The following is a 23,919-nucleotide window of genomic DNA, read 5'->3' on the forward strand; positions in this document are numbered from 1 at the left end:
GAACATGACAAATGATTTCAACCCAGATTTTAATTTTCATGGCATCAGACACGTTTTGACGGCTTTTTGCACGTTAATGTGAGCGAATCCCAATCACAGAAAGAAAGTTCATTTCAAAGTGAATGTACAAAACAGAGGAAGCGTTCACAAATGTGGTCAATGGATTTGTGCAAGTATGTATGTCGTTTCCATCTGACAGGTGATGGTAGTCAAAGAAATATCAAGACAAATCTTTACATTTGAAAAGATTGATCAAACTATCATTCCACATTGAAATTGCTGTGGGCTTTCATGATTGAAGTCAAAAACAACTAACACCCCCCCCGCCCCCCATGTCTCACATGGAGCCTTCTGACGAGGCAAAGGTCCATGGAAGACGTGTCCCTGCCACGGGACTGAACCTACGCATCTCCAAGACCATCACTTTTCAGGTTAACATCACTCAATCAAAGCCAGGCATTTCAAAAAAAACTTCAGACAAGTCAATCACTTGTAAAAAGTAAAAAGCCATGAATCTGCCAACATTTGAAAATAGGAAGGAGGTTTTTGCTCAACAGACTTCAGTCTGATGGGGCAAAGATCACTTTGGAATGTTTGTCATCATAATAGTAGTAGTGTCTGAAACTCCTGAGAAAAAGACACCAGGGCAGACAACTCTGAAAAGTTGCCTGCCCGGCCGTAAAGTTGTCTGCCCCATTTTTCACAACTTGAAACGCAATAAGACGACTAATCGCAAAAAAACATTGTTGCAAAGTATTAAGGATTTTTTTTTTTAGGAAGGATGTACCTTCCTCAAATGCTCCCTTGCTTAATTGCTGGTAAATCTCCTTGTTGATGATTTTGCTCCAGTTGTCGTTTGTCCAGACACTGTCCGGCATGCTATGCTGCACAATGCAATGTTTGCCTTGCGTCGTCTGCTACAAGCCACGTCAACTCCTCTTTCCACCATGCTTTTAATAATAAGAATAAGAATAATAATAATAAATTTAATTTCTAAGCGCCTTTCAAAACTCTCAAGGACACTTTACAGTCACTGGATAATGTACGTTGACGTTTTGTAGTGTCATCAATGTCATTAGCTTCTTTTGAATCTTCCTTCTGAGGCAGAGGTTCTGAGCATCTACTTTGGGAAATGATACACAAATGCACGACCTTATAACGCTCGGGAAAGTCCAAAAATACGAAGCAGGCTTCTGATTGGCTGCCGTGCCAAGTATGCAAATTACCAAACGAACCGAAATTCCGAAATTTCCAAACCAAAGATTTTGAAATCTGAATAATTTATTCGGATTTCGAAATCTTTGTTCAAGCGTTTGCTTTATTGAATAAAGCAAACGTTTGACTTGGGGAAAAAAAGGCTTTGGGGTTTGTTTGTTTGTTTGTGTTTTTTTTTTACATGAAAAAAGTTGTCGGCCACCCGGGCGGAGAAGTTTTGTAAATTGTACGCCCGACGTAAAAGTTGCAAGCACCGGGCGTTCGGGCAGACATTATTTCAGACACTGATAATACTCATAATCCATCCATTTCATTTCGAAGCGCCTTTCAAAACTCTCAAGGACACTTTCGGGATTATGATTTGAAAAGACATTTAAATTTGAGAGTGAGCAAGGAGAATCTCCAATTGTGGTCAGTCAGAGACACTCATTCCTAAACCAGAATATAATCAAGCTTCTCCGCACGACAGCAGACACGCAAAGGGAGACGTTTCAATTCAAAAGTTTACGAGTCATGTTGAGAAGGTCCAAAATGGAAGAAAAAGGCGGCGAAGGCCTTCTATGTGATGTCCTTCTGTCTGGGTGGCCTGTGAATGTTCCTGATCACACACTTCACCATCCATTCGATGCCTTCATTGACGCCATCCCTGGATCACAATTGCGGATACGAATTATTTTTCAAAGAAAATCAAGCAGAAGTGAGTTTGCCCACTCACCCGGTGAGGGCTGTGCACGGTTGGACTAAACAATCTCGCTTGCCAATCTTGGGTGCGCAGTCACTGAAAGCTGTTTTAATATCTGGCACGGACAAACAGTTCTGGCCAAGGAGCAGACGCAAAGAAGAAGACACAAACAAAACATAAAGCACAATTTCGGAGAATGTAAATGTGGACCACTCCACATTGGAAGTCATAACGTTGTTTTTCCACCAATAAGGTCTACATTGGATGTTTTGTTGATTTGATCCATCCATACTGGATGGCAAACAGTTCAGGGTGTCCCCTGCCGAATACCCGTAGACCTCTGGGGTAGGCCCCAGCGGTCACAAACCTTTTGAAGACAAGCAGCTCCTAAAATGAAGGCTTACTCATGGAGGTTAGACAGAATAGAAGTGATCATATTTCAAAGTTTCATGTGTGACTCGAGTACACAATGAAAGCACAGAGAAACCCGGGCTCAATCAGAGATGAAGCGACACAGCTTGTTAAGCTGTCATCTTCGTCTAGCCTCAGGTAATCATTTAGTACGTGGTTAACTCCTTCATTGGACAGAATTTAGGACTTGAAAGTCCCTCACAGGAAGAGCTCATTAGCCACGTTACAAATCTATCGGTTGAGGGAAAGACAAGCCATTAAAATGTCGATGCTCTATTGTTGATAGCTATTGGTTCTTGGGACGTCCAGGGGTGGGGTATTCAAATCAAGAAGACTGGTTTACTCATGCATGTATGGCTTCAATTTGCCTTTACTCTCTATCGGCAGAGGGCTGCAGAATGTGGGCGTCTGTCCCCTGCTGGCAGTAATAGACAATCTTCCTGTGTCCGAGCCTTTGTCCGCAGTGTCCGATCACACATCTCTGACACCTACTCATAGCCACCGCGATAGGCCCCGAAGTCCAGGCAGTGAGCTGAGTAGACGAGAGGGTCGCCTCCCTCTGCCTTGGGGCGGAGGGACGAGTCCTGACTGCTGTTTGTGCACCAAACAGCAGCTCAGTGGACCCATCCCATCCCATCCCATCATGAGAGTACTGCTGACGACTCCCTTGTTCTGCTGGTTGGTTTCAATGCTCACGTGGCCAAGCCAAAGCGCGGCGAGCCAAATGTGCATTCTGCTCGAGAGGCGTTCGTTCAATGACGGCCCCTGAAAACGTCAATCAACCATCACCTTCTTCGTCGCTGTGCATTCCGCTCGAGAGGCGTTCAACCACCGCCCCTGAAAACGTCAATCAACCATGACTTCAACGACACGCAAAAAAACAAAGAAAATGTGCCAAAATACATTTGATGGGAATTCTCAACATTGTCAACAATCGGATTGGTTATGATTGTATGGATGGCGGGGTGGGTGCGACACAAAGCACACAAACAACCAACCCCAGCCGGGACGGACAGCCCAGTCTCCTCCAAAAGGAGAGGAGAACGGAGCGTGACAGCAACGCATTCTACCCATATGGAATCAAGTCTTCTCATGCGTCGCGAGTGAGTCTACCCATGTAGCCAAGCGAGTCAATCTAAGTGCCTTTGCTATATGTTGGCGCTGCTCTGCAAAGGGGAGTCAAAGAAGCCATTTTCACAAAACAGCAAAACCCTTCACTAAATCACCATGGTGGGGTGAGGTTTCATTTGGATCGTTCGTACAACAGACTTCTTACACCACATCGGCTTTGTTATGCTGATGAGGTGATACCAGAGCAAATGGGGCAATTCGGCCAGTTGGAGACCCCATAATCCCCCAGGACAATAGAACTAATCAGTGTAGCCTCAGGGAATAGTCCTCTGCCCCCCCCCCCCCCCCAACCTGACGCTGGGATCTAGCATAGCAGAGTCTGGCACTGCCACGTCTGGACAGGAGGGATACACATAAAGGGCCAAAACTACCAGCAAATTGTGTTAGCTGACGAAGCCTCTTGGATGAGAAGCAAAACGTCCGACACCTTGGAAGAAGTCCAGACGACGGCTGAAGAAACCTTCTCATCGAGCTTACACAGACATTGACTTTTTGAAAGCAGCTCCCTGAGCAGGCTTCGTTTTGCTCTGGTTGAAGCTGTTTTCAGATGCTGCATCGGCGTAACTTTGCACGTCTGAACCCTCGACGGGGGCAGCAGCACCGGAGTCAAAGTTGTCGTGTGAACACCCTTTAAGATGCTTTGATAGATGCAGTTAACTGAACAGAAGAACATCGTACCAGTACATCCTGTTTGTTGGCCAGGACGAGGAGCGGGACACCTTCTAACACATCACTGCTGATCATTTTCTCTGCAAAGAAGAAAGGTGAAAAATGGTGGTCAATGTTTCCTTTTTTCGTATAGTACAATTCAAACAATTCAATATTCTCAACGAGAACACAATTGGACAGAAACAATAAGCAATACATTCAACCACATTTGCTACCCAAAGAAATAATGAGGTACGTATTATAGGTATCGTACATTTGTATATTAAAGGACATTTTTTTTATTTTTTGGTTTCCTAACTGACATCAGAAAACCGTTTGATAGCATCTGAAACAGCCAAAACACGCAGGCTGATATTTCCCATCCCAAAAAATGCACAAGATGGAGCACAAGCTCCATTGGAAATGGGCTGATTGGTCCGCTTGGAATTGGTGTCAACTTCCACCTTCTTTATGCGTGTTACCGCAATTGGCTGCCACACACACCGATTCACCTTGGCGTTATTGATGTCGTTTTCCTTCTAATTTCGCCATCAACACGGTGTTTTCGGACGAAAAAAAAAGGACCCAAAATGCATTGTGTGTCGCTTTGTGGGTCAGGGGCGTTCCCTCCGTGACGTCACTTAGGGCATCGTCATCAACTGGAAAACAAGACTTGCTGAATATTCAGCGCGGGTCTTAAAAGGTCAAATGTAGCTCTATGCAGTCGTCAGTAGAAGTCATTTGACAAATGATGGACGCAACTTGTCCGCAGGTGTCGCTTGTCATTTGCACTTGTATACGCACACATAGTCAAACTCATACATTGAATATATACTGTACTTATATCTCAATGTTTACGGATTTTATACTGCATTCTGTACTGTTTATAGTTCTTTTGGTGAATTTTGTGCATGGAATACTTGGTTTTTCTTTTCTTAAGCCCCAATTTTTGCTGCTGTCGATTGCAAATGTGTCCGGGTCTGGCTGACTGACCCCAGGGCAAATGGAAGCGTCACAGAAGCTTTCTATTTCTTCGGGTGTTGGTCTATCAACAACATTCTTGTCTCTCATTTCAAATTTGATGGAATGTTTCCATGTTTTTTTTTTTTCTGTAAGCATGTTGTGAGCATAAATGTGGGGGTATGCAGGAAAACAGGTCCCACAAACACGCATATTGCTCAAAGGCGGGAATTGTGCCATTTCTTCTCTTGAACAATCCTGTTCAATCTGGATCATCTTCCCTTGTTGCCACTCGAAGCAGGCGCTGTCTGGCTGCGAGGTGTAGGCCTTACGACAGGCTTGTCACATAGGGCAACGTTTGGGACAGGGGTGGGCACTCCTGGTCCTGCAGGGCCACCCTCCTGCATCTTTTCCAAGTCTCCCTGTTACAATACACCTGACCAGGAGTGCCCACCCCTGGTTTGGGACCTTAAGATCAACTTTTGAAGGGGCCAACTAGCCAACTACGTGTTGATCAGCCCTGCTATCGAAACATGATTTGCTTTTGGAATCACAAGAAAAATCTTTTTTTTCAATGGATGTCCACTTTTGCGTTTTGAAGCAACATGTCATGGAATACGATAGCTGGGAATCCAGGTTAACCCGAAGATAGACAAATAGCAACGGTATCTAAAAGTAGGTCGGGAAGCCAGGCTGTGTGTCAGATGACTTACCAAAGGCTTCCTTTGATTCGGAAAGTCGTTCTTCATCAGTTGAGTCGATCACATAGATCACTCCATGGGACTCTGCATAGTACTACACGTCAAAGAAAGAAGCCTGAATGAATTGGAACGCTTCTCTTTCTCTGAAAGTTCTGAACTCTTCTTTGTGTGCCACAGTCAAGGAAAAATATGCCGTCCAGAAAAGTTGACGTTGCTTGGATGTCATTTCTATCACTGACGTTTGTAAGATTGTCTAATAATCAACAGCATATCTTCCATTTACAACAAAATATTGCACTTCTTTTGCCTCAACTGACCTTTCACAAGTAGTTTGACATTGAATCAAGACTATTTTGAAGAGCTCTATTTGCTTTTTGTACATTTCAATGGCAGATGCATGAGCCAAAATGGAATTCATATCTCAAACTTTTCCTTCATTATTAAAAAAGTCACTGGAAAAATTGACACTTCAGTACATGGGGTTAAAAGGCTGCGAGAGTAAATTGGATTCTCATCTTAAAAAAACAAACAAACAACAAAACAGCCCTTTGGTACTTGCAAACAACAATAACTTCAGACAGCAACGAACAACTGGTGGTTATTCTTGCTAGACAGTACAAGACTTACTTTATCCCAAAGAGACTGAAGCTCCTCTTGGCCTCCAAGATCCCAGAACATCAAACGAGCCTTGCTCACATCTATCGTCCCAACTGTAAACGATTCAAATTAGCAGCAATCATCTGGCAATAACTGAAAACGAGACAATGTTCAACGCACAAAAGCCCACTTACTGTTTAGTCCAACTGTACTTGTAATTTTGGACAAATTAATTCCTTTATAGCTCTTGCTGAACTTTGTTTTGGTTTGTTCCAAAAAGGTCTACAAAGAAACACACACAGATGAGTTCAGCAAGAGGATTGATAGTCCGTATTTACCATGACGCCTCTTCTTTTCCTTTGGGATTTTCCATTCAAGGGGTCGCAACGGCCAATCAGTGTCCTCCATCTTCAGAGGTTTGATCTGCATGTTTGTTTATGGCCAAGATTTTACGTCGGATGCCCTTCCTGACACAAGCCTCTATATTTATCCGGGCTTGGGACCGGCACAAGAAGACTCATGTCCCTTTGTGGCGACAGAACAAGTAACTCGCTCAGTAAAAGGCTCCCAAACACAAAATGGTCATTGGCACAGCAACATTCGAAAAAGCAAAAACTAGACCATGACGGCACAGTCACATCATCCGGTGGACACGTCGCAAAACCACAATAGGCTGACAAAAAAAAAATGCACTGCCAGCTTTAGAGGTGAATAGACCAGGCCCGGATAAATACAGAGGGTTGTGTCAGGAAGGGCTTCCGACGTAAAAGCTTGGCCAAAACAACATGCGGATCAAACCTCGAAAGATGGAGGGCACTGATTTGCTGCGGCGACCCCGTCAAGGGAAAAGAAGAAGAATGAGAAGCTAGCGGAAGTACAACATAGCACGTGCAATCAAATCTTTTCACGTCAAGTGAGCGTAGCCTTGTAGCGAAGCAAAGCAATCTACATCTGTTGCATTCATATGTCCCTTTTTCGATCGGTGCTGTTCCGCAAACTCGCATTTACTCCAGAGTCCATTAAAATGTGCCCTCTTAACACCCCTTTGGTTGTGGACGTTAAACTGGGACAAACGTAGACAAGAAAGTGAAAGCAGTTTGCCTTTTTATCATAGACAACAAAGCGAAACGTGTTGGCCTTATTATCTCCACTGTAAGGACACATAAATTGCGATTCTGCGTATCAACTTGGCCGAGGTCATCTAAAAACGACCAAAGTAAAAAAGAAAATCAGGTTAACATGAGAATGGCGAAGCTGCTCGCAAGAACAACATACAAGACATGTGAGGCGAAACGAACCGTTTTCCCAGCGTTTTCCAATCCAAGGATTAAAATGCAGTATTCGTCCTTTTGAAACAAGTATTTATATAATCCAGAGAGTAAAGTATACATCGCGAGAAAGGAGATCAAAATGTCAATTTTAGACTTGGAACTAATTACACGTTGCACACGTCGATAATTTGGTGTCATTCCAATGTGGTTCCATTGTTGACCAAACAATAATGATGAAAGGTAAGAGCTACAGATCCTAAAATCCACATGGAAAATATTCCAAATATCGACCTATGTTTTGGCCTCCTGATAGGGACGTCGTTTGACGATGAGGAACAACGCAAATAAAGGCCGACGCTGTGAATGCTGGGAAATGAAGTCAGTCCAACTGTGGTCAACGTCCTATTCATGAGTATGAACTCGCTTTAAAACTACAATTCCCAGTACATAGAATTGTTTTGAACGTTTAACTACGGAGGATGAAAAGCCAAATATAAAAACGTAATGTTAAATGACTTCAAAATTTCTGCAGTACAGCGTGTCCGTTTGGACTCTGGGCAAAAAGTGTTTTGCCGAAGAGAATATTGTCGCAGCGTGGGTATACAACATTCAGTCGGTTTCGAGCAAGCAACAGTTAACAGAGTAACGAGGTCGAGAAGTCGTGGTCTAACATCCGCTCAGGCGCTTTCAGAATAAAAGAATCACACATCATACTATCGCCACAAATACAATAAGTGCAATTGCACAACAGGGGGACAAACCGACTGGCCCCCATAATTGACCTTTGGCCTACTCCCCGTGCGCATTTCGACATTGCGTCATAATAGCGATCGATAATTGAGAGCTGACGTTGATGATGTTGTGGGCTTTTCGATAAGGTTTCTTCAGCCGTCATCTGTACTTTTTTGAAGGTGTCGGACGTTTCGCTTCTTATCCAAGATGCTTCGTCAGCGAACTAAAGTCTGACTGGTCGTATCGGCCCTATTTATATATCCCTAATGTCCAGACATGGTGGCGCCGGACACAGCTATTATAGGTCCCTACTCTCAGGTTGAGGGGAGCAGAGGACCCCTCCCTGTGGCCCCACTGATTGTTCCTACATTCCTGACTAACGACTGGCCTATTTCCCCCACTCCCACCGGTATCACCCCATCAGCATTACGAATGTTGCCTAACCTGTTTTGCCAAAGCAGGCTATTGTATGAACGATCCAAATTGAACCTCACCCCACCAGACTGGTTTAATGAAGGATTTAGTTGTTCTATAAGAATCGCCTCTTTTACCCCCCTTTCAAACCATCTATGTTCTTTCGCTAAGATTTTAACCTCATTGTCGTCAAATGAGTGGTTGCTAGCTTTTAGGTGCAAATGTACTGCCGATTGAGGCCCACTTGTATTATCCCTGCGATGTTGATAAAGTCTTTTTTTTGAGAATTTGTTGAGTCTCGCCAATGTACTGCTCTTCACAATTTTCATTCTTACAATGTATGGAATAAACTACATGACTTTGTTTTTCATTTGGTAGCCTGTCTTTTGGATGCACTAATTTTTGCCTTAACGTGTTCATCGGTTTGAAATAAGTAGGAATTTTGTGTTGCCAAAGGACTCTTTGTATTTTTCAGAAACTCCTGCAATGTAAGGTACTGCTACTCCTTTTCTTTTTGTACCTTGAGAATTATTGGTTTCATTCCCTATTCTTTCTTTCTGATATTTGTTGAATGACCACTGAGGATACCCACAGTTTGTGAGTGCTCTCCTGATATGTTTTGACTCCTTTTCTCTGCCTTCAACGCTTGTTGGTATTAGTTTAGCCCTATGCTGGAGGGTTCCGATAACTCCTAGTTTGTGTTGTAAAGGGTGGTTAGAGTCAAAAAGTAAGTATTGGTCAGTGTGCGTAGCATTGCTAAAGACTTCTGTTTTTAGCGCTCTGTCCTCTTTCATAATTACTTTACAATCCAAGAAGGCGAGTTGGTTCTCTTTAATGTCCTCACGAGTAAATTTAATGTTGATGTCTACAGAGTTGAGGTGATCTGTGAAGGATTGAATTTCTTGTTTTTTATGAAAAAAAGTATTGTCCACATATCTAAACCAGTGTCTAGGTTTTGTCCCCGGGAAGGATGTGAGGGCCTGTTTCTCCATCTCTTCCATGTACAGATTAGCCACTATGGGTGAAACTGGTGAACCCATAGCACAACCGTGAATTTGTTTGTAAAATCAGAATCAGAATCAATTTCTCCCTGAATTGAAAATACGTAGTATTAAGGCAGAGTTCCAATAATTGGCAGATGTGATCCGGTTTAAGTTTGGTTCTTTCATGCGGAGAAACATCCGCCAGCAGTCTCGTCCTCACCACTGAGATTGCTGCTGGGGTTGGGACAGATGTAAAGAGAGAAGTCACATCGTAAGATGCCAATGTTTCCTCAGGTTCCAATATGAGGTCTTTGATCCTCTCTACAAACCCTGTGGTGTTCTCTACGTGATATTCTGTGTTACCAACCAACGGAGCTAAAATAGTTTTTAAATATTTGGCGACATTGTATGTAGAGGAGTCAAGGCTACAAACAATGGGACTGAGGGGGAACCCTTCTTGATGCATTTTTGGCAGGCCATAGATACATGGTGTGGCCTCTCCCGGGTACAATCTAAAATACATCTGTTTGTCTATATGTTTTCCTTTCTCTAACTTTTGGAGACAGTCTATCATTTCTTTCTTGTATCTTTTGGAAGGGTCCCTTTTTCGTTGCTCATAAGAGTTAGAATCACTGATTAGCCTATTTATTTTGTCTTCATAATCCAATGTGTTGAGAAGCACTGTGCATCTGCCCTTGTCTGCTGGTAAAATAGTAATATTTTTGTTTTTTGTAGAGTAGTTAACGCCTTTCTCTCTTCTAATGTTATGTTGGACGGAGGAAGTTTGACACTACTGAGAAAGGCTGATATTTTAATGCGCAGATCATCTGCCTCTGCATAGGAAAGTTTGTTATTTTTAATAGCCGATTCAGTAGCTGTGATATAATCTATTGTAGGTATAGTTTTAGGAGTCACTGAGAAATTTAAACCTTTGGTTAGTACCGCCTTTTCTGTCTCTGAGAGATCTCTGTCTGACAAATTTTTGATCCAATTCTCCCTTGCAAACTGTTCATTCCTAATTTTCCGCGTGTTTACCAGTAGCTGAGATTGTTTCAGTCAAAGTCATTTTTGAAATTTACCCTTTTGTCTCTCTTTGGTTTTGCTGTGGTGCCTCATATAACCGGATTTGGTAAATTCGCACACTTCCTGATAGATTTTGTGGGTAAGTTCAGTTTGTAATCGTTGATAATAAGATTCTATTTCTGACTGTTTGTTTTTTATCTCTATGTTAAGTCTCCTAATTCGCAAATTTAGTATTTTCCTGGTATAATTTTGTTGCATTTTATCGGCTAAGTATCCGGGTTCCAGGGGTGCTTGCTTCAAGCATTTAGGAATTCTGTCGACATCTAAGATTGAATCTGAAGTGGTTCTTTAAGTCATCTAATTTAAACAGGCCAGTCGTTAGTCAGGAATGTCGGAACAATCGGTGGGGCCGCACGGAGTGGTCCTCTGCTCCCCCCAACCTGAGAGGAGGGACCTATCATCGCTGTGTCCGGCGCCGCCATGTCTGGAGATTAGGGATATATAAATAGGGCCGATACGACCAGTAAGACTTTAGTTCGCTGACGAAGCCTCTTGGATAAGAAGCGAAACGTCCGACACCTTCAAATTTGTACAGATGACGGCTGAAGAAACCTTCTCATCGATGGACCACTCCTGTACGACTGAGAGCTTACACAGACGTATGTTGTGGGTTGATTTACATACATATACAGTGAGACCTCAACTTACAAACACCTTATCTTACAAACTTTTCGTCTTACAAACTTCAAATTTCTGAAAATTAAACCTTATAATAAGCACTATTTTTATAATACACACCCACCACGGCTGGTGGAGTGATCTTCGGCGGAAGCACACGACCGAACAGCACCAGAGGTTAAGTTACCAACAGTCCTTATGGAAGGCGACTCTCCTTCCATAAGCCATCAACGACCATCAAAAAGGTCAATAAAACTTTATTTTACAGCACAGTTTATTTCTTTAATTACAGTCATGTAATGTGCCTCTCTTTCCAAACAGCAATTCCCTTTGACCTTCGACCTCCAACGCCAATCCATCAAGCCATCAATGACCATCACAAATCAGAATCAGAATACCTTTATTCGTCCCGCAATGGGGAAATTTGCAGTCCACAGCAGCAATTGAAAGGGGATGGGGTCAAATGCAAATAAAGTGACTTTATGATACAGTGCAGTGTCTTTGTTTCATTACAATACAATAGCACATTTATTATACATAGAATAAGGCATGTGTGGAGTTTTAAGGCTTATTTAGTTGAAAAGTATGTTTTATGGAAACCCGGGAACGGATTATTCCTATTTTAATGGTTTCCTATGGGAATTTGTTTTTTGAGATACACACTTTTCGCCTTACACACTCTGTCTGGGAACCAATAAGTTCGTAAATTGAGGTCTCACTGTATACATATATACATATACACATATATATAAACATATACACATATATACATATATACACAGTAAAGTCTCGTTATATCGATATTCTCGGGAGTCCGAAAAAATATCGATATAAACGGACTATCGATATATCCGATATATATCCGATATATATCCGATATATATATATATATATATATATATATATATATATATATATATATATATATATATATATATATATATACACACACACACACACACATGTGGATGAAAAAGTAAAGAAAGAAATGTGCTAATGTGCTATAAACAAGGTTCTCATTGCAAATCAAAACAAACAGGACACTTGTTGGTTTGAAGGTGCGGCTCTTTGAAATGGGATTACTGGTGACGTCACTGTTTTGTGAGGACACTTGAGTAATCTGCTCTCAGGGAGAAACAATTGGGACGACTCGACCTCCGCGAGTCACACAAAGAAGCAACGGGAAGAAGAGTCATTGAATGTCTTTCTTCCTCGGGAAACGTCCAACATCACAAGTCAGAGCTGACAGTCATGCGGACTTTCCTGCGCCTGGTAAATCTTTTCTGTTTGCTTTGCTTTGCATTGAGGAAGATGCTTTTCTCTGAAAAGCAACACGCCACCCACCGCAGTTATCTTGGATCTAGCTCCAAGTCAACAACACTCCAGTCCCGTCCCGTCGGGATGTTACTGACGTCAAACAAGCGTCCACTTGCAAAAGTCAAGTCAAACGAGCCGCCACTGCGATGATCAATTGTGGGCGTTCGGTTCGTCTGGCGTTGGGCACGGCGCTGGTATGGAGTCAAATAAATTGATACCAATATCAAAGAAGGCATTTCTGGGCTGTCGGGTAACCATCGCGTTGTCCCAAGAAGCATTCTCAAGGGGGGATCGAAAGAAAGACATCAATCACACCCGACATTCAAGGACAACCGACAGCATTTTTTGTTTCCTAACTGACATCAGAAAAACGATTGATCGCATCTTAAATACCCAAAACGTCATTTGAAGTCATTTTACAAATTATGCAATGACGCAACTTGTCCGGTGGCGTCGGTTGTCCTTTAGAACGAAACATCTTAGTTATCCTGCAATCACGCCGGGTCTGTACTACCTTTCCTCCAGGATGATGAAAATAAATCTGTACTCTGGTGATTTGGATGCATGGCCACTGACAGTACAACTTGTCTCAAAGGTGCAAAGTCAGTGTGGGAATTCCACACTGACCAGGATGACGTACGCTTGGATCCTCCTGCTTGGAACCATCGTGTCCTGCATCATGCTGTCACCAGGGGCGGAAAACCTGCTTCAACGGGTAGGAGTTCGTGAAAACTATCAGCCAGCAAAAACATTTCTGCCATGTTCTGCAATGAGAAAGCAAGCATGGCATTCTCGGTGACCCTCGTATGATCCCTGTTTTGGTCCTTTTCGTTGTTTTTTGGCGACCCTACGTCGTTTACGCCTGTGTAAGCTCTCAGTCGTACAGGAGTGGTCCATCCTTTTTTGAAGGTGTCGAACTCTATCGGCGGTACATTTGCACCTAAAAACTAGCAACCACTCATTTGATGGCAATGAGGTTAAAATCTTAGCGAAAGAACATTGATGGTTTGAAAGGGGAGTAAAAGAAGCGATTGTCATAAAACAACTAAATCATTCATTAAACCAGTCTGGTGGGGTGAGGTTCAATTTGGATCGTTCATACAATAGCCTGCTTAGGCAACATAGAATTAGTAATACTGATGAGTGGGGCGAATAGGCCAGTCGTTAGTCAGGGATGTAGGAACAATAAGTGGGGCCGCAGGGAGTGGTCCTCTGCTCCCCCCAACCTGAGATTAGGGACCTATCATAGCTGTGTCCGGCGCCGCCATGTCTGGACATTAGGGATATATAAATAGGGCCGATACGACCAGTCAGACTTTTCGTTGACGAAGCCTCTTGGATAGGAGGCGAAACGTCCGAAACCTTCAAATTTTACTTACACGAGGGAAGCCTTGCTTAGCATTGAGGGATACACACTTAGACAAGACAATGCACCCATTTTTCCGTGAACAGAGCACTGACACGCCGTCGGATGGGAAAGCGACATCAGCGTAGGTTTCCAACGCTGCTCCACCGATCCATCTTGCTCATCTCCGTTCTCTGCAAAAATGTACATTTCTCCACTGTGAGACTAATAAAGGCAAATCCAATCCAATCCAAAACAAGTTGGATGAACTTGTCACAAAGAGCAATAAAACGTGCACATTCTGCTGCGCTCTGCTTGACTGAAAGGTGACTCCCAGATTGCGCAGTCCATCAAGCCGACCGCCGTCTCCTTGGAGACGATCGTGACACGGAGCAATCGGGGAAACCAAAAAGGTGCTCCAATATGCTTCCATGTCAATGAAGCACCATGTGCACTGATTTCACAAAAATCGAGGCAAACTGGACTTGTTCAAAGAAGCATTTTCCACATGTTATGGTCGTGATGTCCATTTTTGTCACTGACAGAAATGTGCCTCGACTGGAAAAAAAAGATGGAAAAACACTCTTTGTTGATCCACATTGAAACTTCTCTCATGATGGCTACGAGTCAAATTGAGAATGCTTTCCAACAGCTGCTTCAAGAACTTGTTCTAAACCTTCATCATGAAGGAGTTGAAGGACTTGTCCACGTTAGCTTTCCTTCCTCAAATGAAATGTCCGTGTCATTTGTTTAGATCCCAGGGTTGTGCGCAGATGGAGCCGGCTCACCTCTACCTGGCATCCAAGCCCATTTCAAGTGTGAACACTTGATTGGGTACAAGGCGGTGTACCGTGTCTGCTTTGGAATGAGTTTCTGCTTTATTTGCTTTTCCTTTCTCATGATCAACGTCAAGAGCAACAGAGACCCTCGTGCTGCAATCCACAACGGGTGAGTCCACATGAAAACACCTCCAAACTGACAGTCGTGCTACTGGTAAAAAGCAGGAAATCACCAGTCTGAGGATGTTCGTTTGGGTTTTGGATTTGAGAGGGAAAAAAAAGCAGATCATCATTAGAAGCATTGTCTGAAATCATGTCTGCCCGGACGCCAGACAACTTTTCCCCCAAAAAAATAAAAATAAATACAAAATAAAGATTTTGTTTTCAAATCAAACGTTTGCTTTATTCAACAAAGCAAACGTTTGAACAAAGATTTCGGAATCGGAATAAATGATTCAGATTTCAAAATCTTTGGTCCGGAAATTTCAGAATTTCGGTTCATTTGGCAATTTGCATACTTGGCAAGGCAGCCAGTCAAAAGCCTGCTTCGTGCTTCCAAACTTTCCCGAGCGCTCTAAGGTCGTGCAGTAGCCTATCAATTTCCAACGTAGACACACAGAACCTCAGCCCCAGAAGAAAGATTCAAAAGAAGCTAACAACATTGATGACGCTACAAAAGGTCAACTATCCCGTGACAGTTACGTGTCCTTGAGAGTTTTGAAAGGCACTTTGAAATTAAATGTGTCATTATTATGAAACGCATTGTGGAAAGAGAAGTTCACATGGCTTGTAGCAGACGACACAACGCAAACAGTGTATGGACAAACGCCAACTGGAGCAAAATCATCAGCAAGGGAGATTTAGCATCAATTAAGCGAGGGAGCATGTGTGGTAGCTACATCCTTCATAAAAAAAATATCCTTAATACTTTGCAACAATTGTTGTTGTTTTTTTTGCGATTAGTCGTCTTCTTGCTTTTTCTCATGAAGTTTCAGACACTGTTATAAGATAAGTTAAGAAATGTCAACTTTTTGCTCTTACCTGACGTGCAGTGCAGCTCTGTATCATCAACGAACGACTGTGGCAATTTGCATGCAAAAAAATCCGGCAAAGTGAAGACGTTTCTTCCTCGTGTCTTCCGTCGAGTCGAGTAGGCCCGGCTTGAATGTGGATACTGCGGCCTTCTGTGGGCTTCCGGGTTACGTACATCACAACGTCTGCTCATGTAAAATTCCGATACACTATAAGCCGCAGGGGTGTCAAACTCCGGTCCTCGAGGGCCGTATTCTGACATGTTTTCCAAGTCTCTCTGTTGCAACTCACCTGAGGCAGTGTTGCAACAGATGAGTTGCAACAAGGAGACTTGGAAAACATCGAGGACCTGAAGCCCTCGAGGACCGGAGTTTGAGACCCCTGCAGTGTAAGGGAAGAATATAGGCATTTTTTTTTTGTCTTCACAAAGTTTTTTGCTACACAAGTTGTAGTCTAAGTGGGTACCGTTGGGAAATCTTTCAATCTACGTTTTTTTTTTTCCTGCAGGTTTTGGATCTTTAAGATTCTTGGCCTGTTGCTAGTCACAGCTGCTTCCTTTTACATACCAGATGGTCCCTTTACATATGGTCAGATGGAAGATTTGTCAATTCTCAAAATGAATGCTTGAAAGCAATTTCTAAAAGGCTTGATGTGTCGTCTTTCTTTGTTGTTTTAGTTTGGTTTGTTGTGGGCTGCGCTGGAGGATTTTTCTTCATTCTGATCCAGGTGGTCCTGCTCGTTGACTTTGCACACTCATGGAATGAGTCCTGGATGGACAAAATGGAGAAAAATAACTCAATGGTCTGGTATGCAGGTTCGTGTTTCTGGAGACATCTGTGGAAATGCGCATGCTCACAAGTTGAAAAAAAAAAATGACGGATACCTAAATGATTATTTGCCTCTTTTACAGCGTTGGTGTTGGTCGCAGTCATGAACTATTTCCTGTCATTCGTTGCTCTTGTACTGTTCTACATCTTCTACACTAACCCTGATGCTTGCTCCATCAACAAGTTCTTCATTAGCTTCAACACGTTGCTTTGCTTTGGAGCCTCTCTCATCTCCGTGCTGCATAAAGTGCAGGTACATAAACACCCGTTTACAAATGTTTGGCTCCAAAAATGAAAATCCTCTAAGATGACCATCCAACCAATACCCGAAACCACTTTTTCTCACATGGGTCACAGCGTTCAGTCGCAGCAATGGGTCGCAGCTGTCTTCTGGCAGTTGGTGGGGGACATCAATTGCCAAAGAATCGTAACACACACAGAGATGAACAACCATTCACTCTCAGAGTCACACCCGGGGACAATTTAGAGCAATGGTTTCTTTACCTGGGTTAGATGGAACCTTTGGGCTTCGGCGAGTCAGTCTCAGGGGTAGAACGCTGGAGCCTAGCTCTCCCATGGATGGGAAGACATCCCTGTTTGACCATCACTGGCTGCAGATGACTACATGACAATGTTTGTCCAATCAATGCTGTGGGAAGTAGTTTTTTGTTTTTTTTAGTCAGAGGGGTTGCGTGCAGAGGATGTGGGCAACGTCGCTGAGCACAACCCAGTTCCCATAGCAGTGGCAGACACACAGGAAAGAGTCTCAGATATGAAAAACTAGACGCACCAGGCCCAGATATGGTCCACACCTCCTGGCCAAAGAAACTCACAGCACTCTAACAGCACAAATGAATCAGTTGCTGATGGATGGGACTCACCCAGAATGGCCAACCGAAGGGCGAACGATCCTGATCGTGAACGATCCCTCAGCGGGTGCAGTCCAATCAAACTATTGGCCAATAACCTGTCTCTCCACAACATTAAGCTCATGTCAGGCGTATTTATGGCAAAGAACACGTGGATCAATACATGAGCAAAGCACAGAAAGGCATTAGTAGAGATACTAGAGGTGCCAAACATCCGCTGCTGGTTGACAGAACAGTCGCTCAAGACTGCAGGTCCCGACATACCGACCTGTGCACAGCCTGGATTAATTACAAGAAAGCATATGACTCGATGCCACACACATGGATTGGATTGGATTTGCGTTTATTAGTCTCGCAGTGGAGAAATTTACATTTCACAGCAGCAAAGTGATGAAAGGAATGAAAGTAGAAAAACCAAATATAGGAGCTGCTGGAAAGGCAGCCACTCTCGGGCGCCGTCTTGAAGTCAAAAGAACAATGCACTGAATGCTTGGAGTTGTATAAGGTCAACAGGACCCTGAGAGCCTTCCTTGCAAACTCGATGAGGATGTGGAAAACCACACCTGAAGCCAGTCATCAGAATCAGAAAACCTTTATTCGTCCCACAATGGGGAAATGTGCAGTCCACAGCAGCAATTTGAAAGTGGGTGGGCTGGGGGGGGGGGGGGGGGGGGTGAAAGGATAGAAAAAAAACAAGATATTCTAAGCATAGTAAAAAATGTCAGCAGACTGAGCTGTATACTGTAAATGTGCAAAACAGTTTCATAATAAATTGTACATAGTGCAATTATCCAGAAAATATATATTGATGTATGTAGTGGTATTGCATCAACCTATATTTACAGTACAAGAGTCATTTTTTTTAGAGAATTGAGAAGCCTGACAGCAGTCGGTAGGAACGAGCGGCGGTACCTCTCCTTCTTCTTCTTCTTCTTGAATAGTCTCTGGCTGAAGGAGCTACCCAGTGCTGTCAGGGTGGCCAGGATGGGGTGGAAGGGCTGTCCATCATAGCTTTTAGTTTAGCTAGCGTCCGTCTGTTGCCCACCTCCTCCAGAGAGTCCAGCCAGCAGCCCAGGACAGAACGGGTCCTCCTGACAAGGCGCTTCAGTCTTTTCCTGTCCCGGGTGGTGATGCTGCCTGACCAGCAGACAATTCCATCGTGGATGGCTAAAGCCACCACAGAGTCATAGAAAGTCTTTAGGAGTGACCCCTGAACCCCAAAAGTTTCCTGAGTAGGAAGAGGTGACTCTGTCCCTTTTTGATTAGGGCATCCATGTTTGCGGTCCAGTCCAGTTCCTCATTATTCCTCATTTTTATACACGAGACCAGTTTAATATGCACATTTCAAATGAAAAGGTATTTTTCCCTTTTTATTTGTGCTTTCCCGTGCAGGAGTATCAGCCTTACTCTGGTCTGCTTCAATCCTCCATCATCACCCTTTACACCACATTTCTAACCTGGTCTGCCATGAGCAATGAGCCAGGTAAGAACACCTGCCGGCAACAGGTTAAGATTCCGAAATGTGAGAGCCTACCGGGAGATGCAAAGCAAGCTCTTTGCACTTTTGTGATATCTCGAGATATTCATTCATTCATTAATTCATTCATTCACACTCATTGTCCGAGCAGATTTATCCTGACTAAGTTGGCGGCGGGTGCTGGAGCCTTTCCCAGTCGTCTTTGGGCAGTAGGCGGGGGACACCCTGGACTGGTTGCCAGCCAATCTCAGGGCTGTCTTCAGATAGATTTCAGAAATTGCTGACTGTGGGGGGCAAATGGGGTGTCAAGATGTGGGGACCTTCTGGACAAATTGGCTTTCTAGATGACTTTGATGTTTGTCAAGGTGCAGATCAGTTGCCAGAAGCGCCCATTGTGTCAAAATATTTCATAAACAACATGAAAGAGCAAAAAATAAATACAGTAAAGTCTCGTTATATCGATATTCAAGGGAGTCCGAAAAAATATCGATATAACCGGGACTATCGATATATCCGACCCTGTTTGCATGCAATTTTCTCAGTGCGTGCATAGAAATAGTATCGATATAACCGGGACTATCGATATATCCGATATCGATATTACGAGACTTTACTGTAAATGAATAAATTGGGGATTTTAATATAAGAGTTAATCAACATCTCAGATCCCCAAAATCAGAATTTTCCGGACATTCTTTGATAGGTCAAGTCTTACAGGGTTATTGACGGGACTGTTGTTTACAAAGAGATGTAGCCACAAGGGGACACAAGCCAGTGTCTTATTACACCTGACCCAAGCCCAGACAAATACAGAGCCTTGTGTGCGGAAGACATCCGACGTAAACTTTGGGCCAATACAAACATGTGAATCCAAGCTCTGAATCTCATACCGGATTGGTGGAGGCCCGGGTTTACAACCAGCGCCCTTGGCGCTGTTGACCCACAGGGTGCCGGTGGAAAATGGACTATGGCCGGTCAAAGAAGGAGGGGGAAGGAGGTGTGCCCGGAGGAAAAGGGAGAAATGGAACGCCAAGAGTAGCGGAATGAGAGTGGGAACTTTGAATGGAGGAACAATACAATACAATACAATACAATGCAATAATAATAATACATTTTATTTCAAGCGCCTTTCAAAACACCCAAGGACACTTTACAATAAAAACAATAAAACAAAGCACATAACAATAAAACCATAAGTAAAATGATACATAATAAAATAGCAGATAGAACTAGACATTGAAAGCAATTTTAAACAAGTAGGTTTTGAGGTGAGCCTTGAAAATAGGGAGGGAGTCAATATTACGGATGTTGGGCGGAAGTGAATTCCAGAGTTTGGGAGCAGAGCGGCTGAAAGCTCTGCAACCCATCGTGGTGAGACGGGCAGAGGGCACATAGAGGTGAAGGGAGGATGAGGATCTGAGGGACCGAGAGGGAACAGATATTTGAAGCAGGTCAGAAAGATAGGGAGGGGCAAGGTTATGGATGGCTTTGAATGTAAACAGAAGTATTTTGAATTCGATACGATGTTTAACAGGTAGCCAGTGGAGTTGCTGGAGGACAGGGGTGATGTGGTGAAAGGAAGGGAGGGGGTTCTAGTGATGATCCGGGCTGAAGAATTTTGGACCAGTTGGAGTTTATGGAGAAATTTCTGGTTGATACAGAGGAGAAGTGCAATGCAATACATCTGGATTTGCTATAGCGCTTTCACAACAGCTGAAGCTGTAAAAAAAAGTGCTTAACATTGTCAGCTATCATATACATAAAATAAAGCAGTCACAAAGATATTAGACAGCACCAGGGAGAGCGAAACCAAGATCATGCCGAGTGGAATGTCAAAGAGTACAAGTGAGTTTGGAGGCGGCTTCTAAAATGGCCAGCGGGGGCCTTGCTGAATGTTCAGTAGCGGCTCATTCCAGAGAGTTGCACCAGCAACAGAAAAGGCTCCATCCCCTCTCTGCCTCCGTTTAGTTCTTGGCATATCTACTGCTGAAGGTCAGACTGGAGAGGGTCCATAACCCCCGCGACCACTGTGATGATCGATGAACTCAGATTGCTTGTCTGTCCCCACCTCCAGACCAAAGATGTAACCCAGGCCTGCTGAGTATCGTCCGACAGATAACGGCGCCCACGCTGGCTCCTCCGGAGGTGGAAAACCAGACTGATGTGGTGGTGATAGATGACATGGAGGAACCCCTTCTCTCAACGCCTTACCTCCAGTGGTGGGATGCGCAGAGCATTGTGGGGCTCTCTTTGTTTGTCTTATGCATCATCTACTCCAGGTATCCTCACAAAATCAGCATTCACCCCGTCCTCTGAAAGGCTCCACTGCTTGGATTTGAAAAGGCTTCTATAGAACCTTCCCCACGGGCCCTAGAGCTGTCTGACCTTCTTCAAATTGCAATTCCCCCTGGTCCCCTCGGGTTCTGGTCCTGCCACCATCTCTGTGTACCTCCTGCCCTTCTCTGTCCCCAAAATGTGGGACTCGCTCCCACCCAACACGTTTCCCTCTTTCCACATTGAAATCCCATCTGACAAGCCAGCGATTTAAAATTTGCATTCTCTGTGTAGCTTTATCTCTTGTTCTCATTTCTAATTTGATCTGTGGTTTTATTCTTCTTTAGTTTGTAACTGGAAAGCGTCATTCGGAGTTTTGCTATGGCTCATTCAAATTCCTGAACTATGATACAGTATTTCAAGGACAACCGACACCATTTTTTTTTTCGCTTCCTAACTGACATCAGAAAAACGTTTTCTAGCATCTAAAATAGCCAAAACAGGCAGGCTGATATTTTAGTCAAATGCAAAACACCAATCAAAATGACTTCAAGTGGCCCAAAACTGCCACAAATGAGCTCAAAACTGGGGAGATTCAGAAAGTCCCGCCCCTTTGTTGGTGACGTTACTACGGGTCACACACTGCCTTGCTCCAGAATCAAAACAATGGCTTCAGAGAGTTCCGATTCGGAGAAGATGCTTTCTTGCTTTCTTCATCCAGTTATGAATAGGATTCAAATAGTTCTCAAGAGGAAAGCATAAATGTTTGCAGTCGATTCAAGAAGTCCTTCCAAAATCAATTTGAGCCGTCTGGACTCCAATGTAGCGTCCCAAAAAATGCACAAGATGGCGCACAAGCTCGGTGGTAAATAATAATAATAATAATAATAATAATAATAATAATACAATTAATTTATAAGCGCCTTTCAAAACTCTCTGATTTGTCTGCTGGGAATTTGTGTCAACTTCCACCTTCTTTATGCGTGTTACCGCAATTGGCTGCGACACACAACGATTCACCATGGCGTTATTGATGTTGTTTTCCTTCTAATTTCGCCATCAACACGGTGTTTTCAGATGAAAAAAAGTTCCCAAAATGCATTGTGTGTCGCTTTCTCGGTCAGGGGCGTTCCCTCCGTGACGTCACTTCGGGCATCGTCATCAAGACTTCCTGAATATTCAGCGCGCGTTTTAAAAAGGTCAAATGCGCTCAGTAGAAGTCATATGACGTCATTTTACAAATTATGGACGCGACTTGTCCAGAGGTGTCGCTTGTCCTTTAAGTCATGTTAAGTCATTGATACGGAAATGTGTTGGCAAGACTTGGTGTTATTTAGTCAGTGTTTAAAGGCAAGAATAAAGTCCCAACTTGTTTTTGCATTCCTTCAGCCTTCGCTCATCCAGTGCCAGCCAGATGAGCAAACTGACCATGGCCTCAAACAATTCGGACATCCTGGCTGCGGCGGGTGGCAGTCAGGCAACGTTGGGGGAGGAGGGAGGCGGAACGGAAAGCCAACAAGACCAAATCCATTACAGCTACTCCTTTTTTCATTTCATGCTCTTCCTGGCGTCTCTTTACATCATGATGACCATCACAAACTGGTACAGGTCAGTCCTGCCACCGTCAAACATTGATTCGCAGACAACAAATTGATGAATGCTTTTGCACGAATGCATCTGCTGCATTTTCAAACCATCTGAAAAAGTTGGAGGTTGTTTTTGCTTTGGCACTCAATTCTCCTCCAAAAAAATTGATCTTTCTGAGGCTATCATATTTAGCAAGAACTGGAACTGTGACTGGAGTGCACACTAATCAATCAACGTGGCAATTAGCTCATTCAAAAACAAAACAAAAAAAAGATTGAGTCTGGAGAAAATGATTTGAAAAAAAGATTCCTCCTCCTTGTAGTCCAAATGCCAACTACAGCGTGAGCAGAAAATGGCCAACGGTGTGGGTGAAGATCACCTCCAGTTGGCTGTGCGTGGCCTTGTACATCTGGACCTTGGTGGCTCCCGTGATCCTCACCGACAGAGACTTCCGTTAATTTCCGTCCCGAGTGGCCACCGATTGCTTGACGACATTGGCGCATTTCCTCCCTCCTCCTGTCGGACGTGTTGTGAAGTTCATTTCTTTCCGTGACATTTGTTTGTTTGTTTTTTTTTTTCAATCCAACCGAAATTGAAGATCCACAACGAGGCCAATGACTGAATTCATTCCAAGACACATCTGAAGAGGACTCTAATATATTCTCCTTTGCTTACTTGACTTTGCTGTCTCTTATGATTTTTCACTTTTATTCGTCCACAATAAAAATGAAAAAACTTATTGGGTGCAGACATTTGTCATAATTACTATGCCTAAGCAGATCTGTAGCGAGAACGGGGAAGGAGGTGGCGGAGAAACTAGAGATGTGGAGATATGCCCTGGAAAGGAGAGGAATGAGGATCAGTCGCAGCAAGACGGAATACATGTGTGTGAATGAGAGGGATCCAAGTGCAAGAAACAGGGAACATAGATAAAGAAGGTGGAGGATTTTAAGCACTTGGGGTCAA

The 23,919-nt window shown here is 43.5% G+C and overlaps 2 protein-coding genes across 5 annotated transcripts; one reads left to right on the forward strand and one right to left on the reverse strand.

Moving 5' to 3' along the window:
* Nucleotides 1–12: 12 nt before the first annotated feature.
* On the reverse strand, nt 13–16,194 carry arfrp1 (ARF related protein 1). 4 transcript variants are annotated; one of them, XM_089011127.1, is made up of 8 exons: nt 15,929–16,194; nt 14,143–14,302; nt 6,540–6,627; nt 6,376–6,458; nt 5,761–5,842; nt 4,118–4,188; nt 1,931–2,031; nt 13–1,861 (listed from the first exon to the last, which is right to left on the reverse strand). In XM_089011127.1, the coding sequence occupies exons 4-8, from the start codon at nt 6,424–6,426 to the stop codon at nt 1,774–1,776; spliced, it is 393 nt and encodes a 130-aa protein (XP_088867253.1). In that variant the 5' UTR covers nt 6,427–6,458; nt 6,540–6,627; nt 14,143–14,302; nt 15,929–16,194; the 3' UTR covers nt 13–1,773. The 4 variants fall into 4 exon arrangements, with proteins under 4 accessions (XP_088867253.1, XP_088867251.1, XP_088867249.1 ...); XM_089011125.1 differs by lacking the exons at nt 14,143–14,302; nt 15,929–16,194 and adding an exon at nt 12,791–12,930; XM_089011123.1 differs by lacking the exons at nt 14,143–14,302; nt 15,929–16,194 and adding an exon at nt 7,644–8,479.
* LOC148890890 (serine incorporator 1-like) lies at nt 13,194–23,810 on the forward strand. The gene is made up of 9 exons (XM_089011120.1): nt 13,194–13,478; nt 14,863–15,056; nt 16,427–16,506; nt 16,596–16,733; nt 16,830–16,999; nt 19,008–19,098; nt 21,167–21,371; nt 22,756–22,974; nt 23,276–23,810. Exons 1-9 carry the CDS (start codon nt 13,194–13,196, stop codon nt 23,409–23,411), a joined length of 1,518 nt encoding a protein of 505 aa, XP_088867246.1. The 3' UTR covers nt 23,412–23,810.
* Nucleotides 23,811–23,919: the final 109 nt, after the last annotated feature.

This window comes from Hippocampus bargibanti, linkage group LG12, assembly GCF_051943395.1.
Source record: "Hippocampus bargibanti isolate YZ-2025 linkage group LG12, ASM5194339v1, whole genome shotgun sequence".
NCBI classification, from domain to species: domain Eukaryota; kingdom Metazoa; phylum Chordata; class Actinopteri; order Syngnathiformes; family Syngnathidae; genus Hippocampus; species Hippocampus bargibanti.

Coding starts and splice junctions, on each gene's coding strand:
- arfrp1 (XM_089011123.1), bottom strand. CDS start 7,814: ATGACACCAAATTATCGACGTGTGCAACGTGTAATTAGTTCCAAGTCT. Junction 4,189..5,760: donor CGAATCAAAGGAAGCCTTTG/GTAAGTCATCTG, acceptor TCTTCTTTGCAG/AGAAAATGATCAGCAGTGAT. Junction 2,032..4,117: donor CCAACAAACAGGATGTACTG/GTACGATGTTCT, acceptor CTCCTTGGCCAG/AACTGTTTGTCCGTGCCAGA.
- LOC148890890 (XM_089011120.1), top strand. CDS start 13,194: ATGACGCAACTTGTCCGGTGGCGTCGGTTGTCCTTTAGAACGAAACAT. Junction 16,507..16,595: donor AGATGGTCCCTTTACATATG/GTCAGATGGAAG, acceptor TTGTTGTTTTAG/TTTGGTTTGTTGTGGGCTGC. Junction 19,099..21,166: donor TGCCATGAGCAATGAGCCAG/GTAAGAACACCT, acceptor CCCCACCTCCAG/ACCAAAGATGTAACCCAGGC.